Source organism: Sinocyclocheilus rhinocerous, unplaced genomic scaffold (assembly GCF_001515625.1).
Source record: "Sinocyclocheilus rhinocerous isolate Xijiao unplaced genomic scaffold, SAMN03320098_v1.1 scaffold307, whole genome shotgun sequence".
NCBI lineage: Eukaryota > Metazoa > Chordata > Actinopteri > Cypriniformes > Cyprinidae > Sinocyclocheilus > Sinocyclocheilus rhinocerous.
Genome location: NW_015662942.1, coordinates 1,133,548 through 1,144,272, shown reverse-complemented (window position 1 = coordinate 1,144,272; position 10,725 = coordinate 1,133,548). Strand labels below are relative to the sequence as shown.

At 36.1% G+C, this 10,725-nt stretch overlaps 1 protein-coding gene across 3 annotated transcripts in view; it reads right to left on the bottom strand.

The window, feature by feature from the left end:
* The window catches only part of sfmbt2 (Scm like with four mbt domains 2), a 45,291-nt gene that overhangs the window by 12,987 nt on the left and 21,579 nt on the right, over positions 1-10,725 (bottom strand). For all 3 annotated transcript variants that reach the window (XM_016538700.1, XM_016538702.1, XM_016538701.1), the window contains 2 exons: positions 3,974-4,062; positions 1,858-2,101 (listed from right to left, as the gene is read on the bottom strand). In XM_016538700.1, the coding sequence (XP_016394186.1) occupies positions 1,858-2,101; positions 3,974-4,062 (333 nt within the window). The remainder of the gene's footprint in view (positions 1-1,857; positions 2,102-3,973; positions 4,063-10,725) is intronic.

The following is a 10,725-nucleotide window of genomic DNA, read 5'->3' as shown; positions in this document are numbered from 1 at the left end:
ATCATTCTGTACTTCTATCCATCCATCCATCATTCTGTACTTCTATCCATCCATCTATCCATCATTCTGTACTTCTATCAACCATCTATCATTTTGTACTTCTATCCATCCATCCTTCTGTACTTCTATCCATCCATCTATCATTCTGTACTTCTATCCATCCATCCATCATTTTGTACTTCTATCCATCCATCCATCATTTTATACTTCTATCCATCCATCCATCCATCATTTTGTGCTTCTATCATCCATCCATCATTCTGTACTACTACTACCATCCATCCATCATTCTGTACTTCTATCCATCCATCCATCATTTTGTACTTCTATCCATCCATCCATCCTTCTGTGCTTCTATCCATCCATCCAACATTCTATACATCCATCCATCCATTCATCCACCATTCTGTACTTCCATCCATCCATCCATCCATCATTCTATACTTCTATCCATCCATCCATCATCCATCATTCTGTACTTCTATCCATCATCCATCATTCTGTACTTCTATCAACCATCTATCATTTTGTACTTCTATCCATCCATCCTTCTGTACTTCTATCCATCCATCTATCATTCTGTACTTCTATCCATCCATCATTTTGTACTTCTATCCATCCATAAAGCTGTTTGACTAATCCCAGCATAAAGTGAGTTACAGTAGTCTAATCTTCTATTCATCCATCCATCCATCATTTCATCATTCTGTAATTCTATCCATCCATCCATCCAGCCATCATTCTGTACTTCTATCCATCCATAAAGCTGTTTGACTAATCCCAGCATAAAGTGAGTTACAGTAGTCTAATCTTCTATTCATCCATCCATCCATCATTTCATCATTCTGTAATTCTATCCATCCATCCATCCATCCATCATTCTGTACTTCTATCTATCTATCTATCAATCCATCCATCCATCCATCATTCTGTACTTCTATCTATCAATCCATCCATCCATCCATCATTCTGTACTATCTATCTATCTATCTATCTATCTATCTATCATTCTGTACATCTATCCATCCATCCATCCATCCATCATTCTGTACTTCTATCCATCCATCCATCCATCCATCCATCCATCATTCTATGCTTCTATCCATCCATCCAACATTCTATACATCCATCCATCCATTCATCCACCATTCTGTACTTCCATCTATCCATCTATCCATGATCCATCATTCTGTACTTCCATCCATCCATCCATCTTGCGATGTAAACAAAATTGTTTTTCTACTGAAAAGCTAAAAAGCGACATGATTTAAAAAAAAAGTGATGCTAACACCGTGAGAAATGTAGTTAAACTAATTACTTTGTTATTTGTGGCATCGCTACCTCTCAACAGTGCTAAGAGCCACAGCAGACGCAGGTAATCACACGCACCCGATCACCCTTTCTTCTCAAAATAACTGCTTAGAAGCAGTCATCAATACATTCTAAAGCAATGCTTTTGAACTAGTAACAGCCTGAAAAATTTCTTGAGATAAACATGTAAGTTGAATAACTGATTTCTGACTGCCCACTGAATTCATTAAAATGAAAAGCCAAACAGGCTGCACATAGAACTTGGACAATTTGCAAAGGAACAATGTGCATACAGGAGGAGAAGCCTCAAGAAAAATGCTTGACTATGAAAAAAGCATGACTATGAACTGCACTGCTTCAGCTCAAAACTTTGAATGAATATTTGAGAAGAAAAAAATAGAGGGCATGGTTCATTTTATAAAATTAAATTTATATGATTTTTTATTTACATTTAGTCTACATTTATTTTAATAAATTAAACTTAATTCTGCAATGGATTAACACTGACTATATTTATAAAGATCAAATACAGGTTCATACTCTCACCTGTGGGTGGTTTCAATGATAGATTATTCTCTTTGGCCCAGCCTAGGGGGCGGAGCCTGGTGTCAAGGTAGAACATCCACATGTCGTCGGATGAGTCATTTAATCCAACATAGCTGAGGCATAAACGTCCACCGACGTTACACTGGACTCGTGCCGCCCAGTACACGCTGGGTTCAAAGGCATCACGCACCTCCAAAATACAGCCTACCACAATCAGATCCACTGTGTTTTTACCTCTTAATGGCTAAGATGAGAGAAAAAGAGAGACAATTTTGACAATGTTTGACCATTTTCTTTGACAATCTACAATGATTTGATCCGATTTTATGCAATTATTAAAAGCTTTTGTTAATGTACTTTTGCTGCTATTGAGGTGTGATACGGGTAAGGTTAGGGACAAGTTTGGTGGTGTGAATTGGTTTAAGGGTTGGTTAAGGGGTCAAAAGCGTACAGGGATTAATTGGATTATACTATAAGAGATATAAGATTACTATAACATGGTTCAAACTGTTTATATTACATTGTTTTGAAAAATGATAAATTAAATGAAAATTGGTTTATTTTCTCCTGTTGATAAATGATTCAAGGAATATCCTGTTTATGATATACAGTAGTACACTCTAAAAAATGCTGGGTTAAATACAACCTATTCATGCACTCTAAAAGAATGCTGGGTTAAATACAACGCAGTGCTGGGTAAAATAGGGACAAACCCAGCAATTGGGCTGTTTTGACCCAGCGGTTGGATTAAATGTTTAACCCAACCTTCTGGGTAGTAACCCAACCACTAGGTCAAAACAACCCAATTGCTGGGTTTGCCCCTATTTTACCCAGCACTGGGTTGTATTTAACCCAGCATTTTTTAGAGTGTATGCTAATATCAGCGTTGAGGCAATAAAAGCATGTTTTGCACCCAAATTACAATGTTTGTTATGGCTTTAGCAAGCATTTAGCTAAACGTAACTAACCAATCTTTACACAAATGTTGTTACAGCAGCTAAAAGTCCAATGCCCATAAAGATAGTAAAAGATTAGTAAACATTTATAAATATTTACAAATGATGAATAGTCTCAACGTTAGATTGAGTACTGCAAAAGCATGAACAAATGATTAATAAATTATTTGTAAAGATGTTTAAATTGGGTGAATTCAGGTCATTTGGGACACATTTTGCCATCGAGATGACTGCTCATAAAGATACTTTATAAACATTTACAAATGATGAATAGTTTCTACTTTAGATTGGGTACTGGAAAAAAATATGGAAAAAAAAGTAATAAATTATTTGTTAAAATGTGAAAATAGTAGAAGTATACACAACAAACGAAGACCAAATATATGACCTTTACAGACTGTGATAAAGTTAATAAATATGTTTACATGAATAGTTTTTGAAGTTCTTAAAATGACTAATTAAGCTGTTTTTCACAACATTTGTAAATGTAAAAAAAAAAGAGTATTAGGTAATATGTGAGTCATTTGTTAGCATTCAAAAGTACATTAACAAATAAACTTGTAATCATTGTGTAATTGCTGTTAAAAAATTTTGAAGATTTTTTAAAAAAGTGCATGATTGTATGAATTGAAAGTACAGTGACATTTCTAAGCATTTCAATTTACATTAAATAATGATCTGTTAAGCATTATATAATGTTTGTTAATGATCAATGAAAGTTATTATAATGTTACCAGTAAAAAAAAAGTGTGTAATTCATGCTTTATCTGTGTTTTTCATAACTACTATTGTCTTGCTATCACAATGACAGGAAATGTTGTTTTGTTGCACAAGCCTGTCACATGATCTTTTACATAATATTCTTGTTTTTATTCACGTCAAATGAAATACGCCATCTACCCTGATTAAGGCCCATTCCATTTTTCCTTTCACCATTTTTCAGTGGTTTTCAACTGGTGGCTTACTGCCCAAAAGTAGTAATAAACAGAACTGTGGTATTTTGGCACAAATTTATCTGTCACTTGGTAAAATGGCTAATCTACAGTATGTATGATGTTTGGCACTTGCGCTGTTGATTAGGCATTTACAGGTTTGTTAATTGTTAATGTTAAGAACACTTAACATACGAGTGTAAACATACACACAAATCTCATTCTCACCCCTTCAAGCAGGTTTGCCGGTGCTGTCCGTGAACCTGTGAGCTCTTTGATGAGAAACTCAGTCCAGTCACTGTACTTCTCTTTAATAGCTGAAACAGATCAAGAAAGAAGAGGTGTAATGGATTTTTCACAATATAAATTCAAATTCACAGAAAATTCCACACTTTTGCATCTGGAACTGATGCATTATGTTGCTGTTTGAAAGTATCTACCATGTCTACGACTGACAGGAGTGTGTGTGTGTGTGTGTGTGGCTTTTACAGTAATAATAATCTCTATTAATATTTAAATTAATATTATAGCTCTTTATTTTCTGGCTTTTTCTCGTTTTTACCCCATAGTACATGGGTCAAAGATGCAACGTATCCAGTTGAACCCATTAGATGCGGCGCTGCTACGTTGTTCATTCAATATATTGCGGAAAACGAGAGCATCAGTGTGGAGAAGATCTTGTTTACGTCAAAACTGCAACCAAGCCGTTCACACAGAATGCATATTTATCACATTTTCTAGAGGGACATCTATCAGCGTTGCACTCGCGTCTGGCACAAGAGAGCGGCATGTTTAGAAAGCCATGTAAAATTTATGTTTTAACTTGTTAAACTTTTAAAAAACATGTCTCAAGACTTTATGGTGGTTTTTCCCCATCCCACTGTATCTCATGTTTTTAAATGAAGAAAGTAGCCTACTCTTTGTGATTGGTTTTCGGTCCTTTGTATTAAACTATACATACATGCATGGTGCTGTTTTTTTCTAATTGTTTAAGCAACTTTATTAATTATATATGGTTTATAAACATTATGCACTTTTTTTTTCAAAGATAGTAGTGTTATTTTACTACGCTTTGAAGAAACGTGCATAATATTTTGCGCGATGCGCCCTCTTGTGGCCTCAGGAGAGAAGCCAAAAGCTTTTTTCCCCCTAACTGAAATTATGCTTTTTAAATTCGAATATAATTCGAATTTTGATAGTATTTAAGTAGAAAATTCAAATTTAGTTTTTCAGTCATTTTGACAGCCCTAATTTGAGTTTCCCTTTCAGACGCAAAATTTATGGAAGGAGAGTATTAAAATGAATCATGCAACACGATTTACTAACGTTTGCGCTCGTCAAATTACTGGTATTTGCGCCATTATTTAACGCCCCAAAAAACATGTCTTAAACTATTTTGCACTTGAAATGGCTGGATTTGTACGGAGAGCACGTGGTAGAAGGGAGAGGATTTTTTCCGCATGTATTCATTTATTTGGAATGCCAGAAGAACACATTATTCGAATCTGAATATATCCTTATGCTAATTTGTGCTGCACTTGGTAGATTGCGTTGGTCATTATAGAAATTAGATGTTGCGTCTGTGTTCTTTAATTTGTGCGTTGTCTGTAAACCTCCCGCACTAATTTGCCCTGTTTAGTAAAACTGGCCCTAAATTGTATTACATTTTAAATGATTAAAAACCTGTTGCTGCTAAATGGGTAAAACCTAGTGGTTAGAAGGATAGTGTCAAAGATTTAAAATAACAATTAATTAATATTTTGGGGCTGCACTGTGATCCTTAAATAGAGTCTTTTAATGTCATCTAATGATTCTTGTTCTAAATATGCCTGACAAGATTTTTACAAACTATTGTTTTTTTTTTTCTCTAAATCATGGTAAAAATGTATGATAGTCATTCTTTTTTAGAACTAGAACTCAGAAAAAAAATAAATAAACAGGATGCATTCTAATGTACGGAAAAAATTGAAGCTGTATTAAACTTTTTATTATTATTATTATTAAAAACCCTTTTTCGTCTCTGACCCACACACATCTGCTCATTTCAAACATCAGTATACATCCACAGATTTATGAATATGCTATTTAATAGACTTCCTCTCTCAAACATCTTCCTACTTCCTGCCCCATGATGTCAGCCACATAAAATATTCATATATGCATTACGAATGTATATAACGACAAGTCAGTTCCTGCATTTTAGCATCTACACGGGCCTAAACGTCCTGCTTTCTGCATAATTGTACACAGTACCTCCACAGAGAGAAGTGCTAGTTAGTTACGTGTTACAAAAGAACAACAACACATTAATCATGACGCGTTGTGCACCGTTCGCACAAAACTGTACATTAGCATCAGCAGAATTCACATTGCTGAAGTTCTCAGTGTGGTTGCTGACTGTTAGCTTGACTCTGAGAGCCAAATAATGTATCTGCCCTGTTATGTCATGACTGCTTTACTCAATAACACATGATACCACTCATGAGGGTGTGATCTCTGCCCTGACTGAGGATTTGAGTAAACAAAGACAGAGAGAGAGAGAGAGAGAGACAGACAGGGGTAGGGTCAACAATTTGATTTTTTTGTATGTATAAAGGCTTTTTTAATATGCCAATATGCAAGAATAAGCCAAAAAATTTAAATCTCAGTTAAACGTAATAACATACTATGCCAACTGCCATACTGAAACAAAATTTGATATTGATTTATATTTGATTAAATTTTTTTTTATTATTTAAGGCCAATACTTTTACTGATGATATCTTACTTTTTTAAGGAAAGATAATCGTTTTGTTGAAGATGATAAATTGAAGAAGTTTTATCTTGAAGAGATATTTTACCTGTATGTATGTGTGTGTATACAACAAAACACAAATCAATATATTTGACTTGTTTCCAGTAAATAGCTATACTGTATAATTCCTAAAATAAATCCTTAAAACTAGATAACTTTTACCAGAAAAGCAGTACTGCATAAGATTTTCGGAGAATGTATTGTGATACGATTATTATACGTTTATTACACATACAATTACTTCAGCTTATTTTATTGGCAGAAGTGGTGGTTAACTTTTTTTGGTCAGACTTTATTTTAAGGTCCAATTTTTGCTATTAAAAAACCATTAACTACGACTTTTGCCTCAATAAACTACTAATTTGCTGCTTATTAATAGTTAGTATGGTAGTTGTTAAGTTTAGGTATTGGGTAGGATTAGGGATGTAGACAGTAGAATGCATCTCTTGGGGGACAAAAATGTACAATCGTTAGGCGATACAAATGTTTTCATACCAAAGACAAAAAAAAACTCATTAAAAGAACAAAACTCTCAAAAAAACTAATTTAACCTAATGTTTTATTATCATTTCCTAGAAAACTAATGTAAAAACTTTTTTTTTTTTAAATGCTGGAAAAAAGCAAAAAATAAGGAGAAAAAATGACTTTTAAATGGTCAGATCAAATCTTAATGATATTTCTGAATGAAGAGAGTGTAAATATGTTACTACATCATACTTTTAAAATCCTAAAACTAATAAAAAATTTTTTTTCAAAAGCATGCACTTTAAAAAAATGTTCTTCCTCAGTATTCTTGTCTTGTTTTCTAGTATAAATATCTAAACATTCTGATTCAAGATTAATTTACTTGAGAAACAAAGTGACTCGGGGGGCCCCGCCCCAGTTTCTAAAAAAAAAAAAAAAAACTTTCGTTCTATATTAATATTAACATATGCATATACATAAATACAAATATAAACATGAATATATATAATAACGTTAATAACGTTTATTAACGTTAATTCATGTTTTAATTATCATATGATGAGCTCATTGACGACTTTGCCTTCAGAAAAAGCAGGAGTGTGCCTTTGTAAATTTTGAAATTTGGTATGCTCCAGCAGATCAGTGTTGATTTTCGGAGTGTCTATTTACACTAAGTGCAATAGGCCGCCTTGTTGGCAGAAGCTATTAGGTGCATTCGACTTGTCCCCAGAATTTTCTCTGGGCTGAACTCGGGGCCTGGAACCCTCTCTGGGCTAAACTCAGGGACTGGAGCCCTCACTGGGCTAAACCTGGAGCCCTCCGTGGGCTAAATTCGGGAACAGGAGCCCTCCGTGGGCTAAACTCGGGAACAGGAGCCCTCCGTGGGCTAAACTCGGGAACAGGAGCCCACGCTGGGCTAGATTCGGGAACAGGAGCCCACTCTGGGCTGGATTCGGGGACTGGGAAGCGCTTACGAGGAGCTGGCACTGGAGGGTGCTCTGGAGGAGCAGGCACAGCAAGGCGCTTTCGAAGAGCTGGCACTGGAGCGAACTCAGGGGCTGGAGCCGACACTGGAGCGAGCTCTGGGGCTGGAGCCGACCGCCTTCTCCTCCTTAAATTCCCCTTTAGGTTCGGGGTGAAAGGCATGGTCGACGGGCTTGAGTGAGCCGCGGCCGGAGGGCTTGACAGAGGAACGGCCGGCGGGCTTGACTGAGCTGCGGCCTGCGGGCTTGACAGAGGAACGGCCGGCTGGCTTGGGAATGCTGCGGCCGGCAGGCTTGTCTGCTGAGCGGCCGGCGGGCTGGTTCTGACTCGGGCCCGGACACTCCCCAGACACCAGAAGATCCCTTCCCTCCAGCATAGTCCCTTGATGTCTGGGAGGTCCACGGGGCGATGGTAGTTGGCCCCGAGCCAGAACAGAGAATTGATGATGGTGTCATCCAATGCTGTCACTGTGGCAAGCCCGCAGAATTCCCTGGCGTACTAGAAGAAGGGGAGATTTCGGCGGGCTAAGGCGGAGAAACGAGTGGTGATTTCCATGATCTCGGGGGGAAACAAACGGAAAACCAAAACACTTTTAAAAACGGAAAACAAACACGGGGAGAGGGGGCGCCGCTTACTGTCCTTGGTCCGGTATTCTGTCACGATCGCTACTGTGAGGGAGCGCGGAACGAGGAGACGTGGAGTACATCAACAAGGAGACTTTATTTGCATCAAGGGAACCAGGAAAACACACGTAGCAGAGGAGGTTGACATAAACAGACATTCACAATACCGGACCCGAACTGATAACATGGAACAATTTATATACAAATGACATGACGATGGGATGACGAGACACACCAGGGATCAATAGAACTGAAAAGGGGACACCTTGAACAAATAAGGACAGGAACGGGAAGGACCAAATATGGGCATGGAAACACATGGGGAGCAAAACACACACAAAACACGGAAAGTGTCTGTAAGTAAAGGGTTTTGTGAAGTCTTTTCAGAGTCTAAGCAAGTTAGCATTAATTATTACATTATAATTAAAGGGATTAAGATTTATGGTTAAATTGGAGCAAACAAACCGTGTGTAAACTGGATCTTTTGCAGTGTATGTGAAAATGCCTTCTGCTCTGTCCTTGTGTTACTGTGTCTGTCTTTCTGCTTGATATTTTACAGACAGGAATAGAGCAACTATTTTTACAGATACACTAAATTTGTCACCACACTTTTTTTAATAACAGAAGCTCAGTCATCAGAAACTCTAGCCATTTCCATTTAAACAGGACACGTATTTCTGTCTCTATTATTTATTTTCCTCTTTTAACTAGCACACTACTTGACTACTAACTGTCTACTAACTACAGCCACCATAACAACTGTGATTACTTTGTAAAATATATATCTTGCAGTAAATATATTATAGTTTAAAATGTTTTTTTCTACAATTATTTAGTATAACGTTTGAGTTCATACTAAGATTTCTGACTTTTGATTACAGTTGTTTTTTTCAGGAGAAACATCTGACATTTGCTTCATTTAATATTATTGCTTTGTAGAAGCAAAAAAAAAAACATATTAACAAGATCTCATTAGTTATTTTTATTTCTTATGGGACTGTGACTATGGCTACAAGAGATTTTGTAGATATAAATATTGTAAAGTTAGTTTACTTCAAATCCATTGTGGCGCTTTTTCTTTTGTTTCTTTTGGCTTTACAGACTTGTTCGGATCAAATAAATGAATGCATAATTTACAACAACTCAAAGAGACACATGAGGCGCTTTGCGTTTCCTCTTTTCTGCACTAGGGAATCTCTATGCAAATATTCATTTTGCAAAAGCAGATTTGCATATCTTCCAACAACTCTTCTGTAAACAGCGGGCCAGATTTAAAGAGTTTCCCTGCTTGTGTAATCAAAGCAATTATTCAAGCGAGGAAGGGGAACAAAACGCTGTGTGTTAAAGAGAGAGCAGCGTTGCGATACTGACTGGTACAGTATAACAACCTGTCCTGTGTGTCTGAAGTGGATAACACCATTTCCTGTTTGCCTGCCAACCACTAGTACATCCAGGATACTATTTTTAACAGCGAAAAGGTCATTGCTTAATCAGGTTAACTCAAGGATATTTGACCAGTTTGTGTTTTTAGGATAATTCCAAAGGACAATAACATCTATTATTAAGTATATTTTATTTTTTAATAACATTGAAAGTCTTTTTTAATTTAGTAGACGATAGATAGACAGACAGACAGACAGACAGACAGATCAGTAATAAAACATTAAATAAAAAGTAAAAAAGACAAAATAATTAGTATAAATAAATATATAAAAGTACATATACAATTTTATTTAAATATTTTACTATTTAACCTCCTGACTACCAGCTATGGAGTTTTGTCCACTGTAGAGGACATTATGTTTTAGCAATTTCTCAGAGACGTTACATGCCACAGTTTTAAATCTGGATGTCCTGTACAGAGCACATTCAGGGCTTTCCAGAGATACCAAATGATTGGATGTTTCACCATGACCACTCCCTCTCTTTGGTCTTTAAAAATGTCTGATATTAATTTAGTGATCAAATGTAACACCCTAATGCAAATATGATAATATTTTGTAATTATCGTTTAAAGTCCCGATGTCCTCTACAGAGGACATGGCATAACATATGAATAAAATATCATTTTTCAAAAATTTTATTTTTCAAAATTTTTCTTATGCTCTAAACAA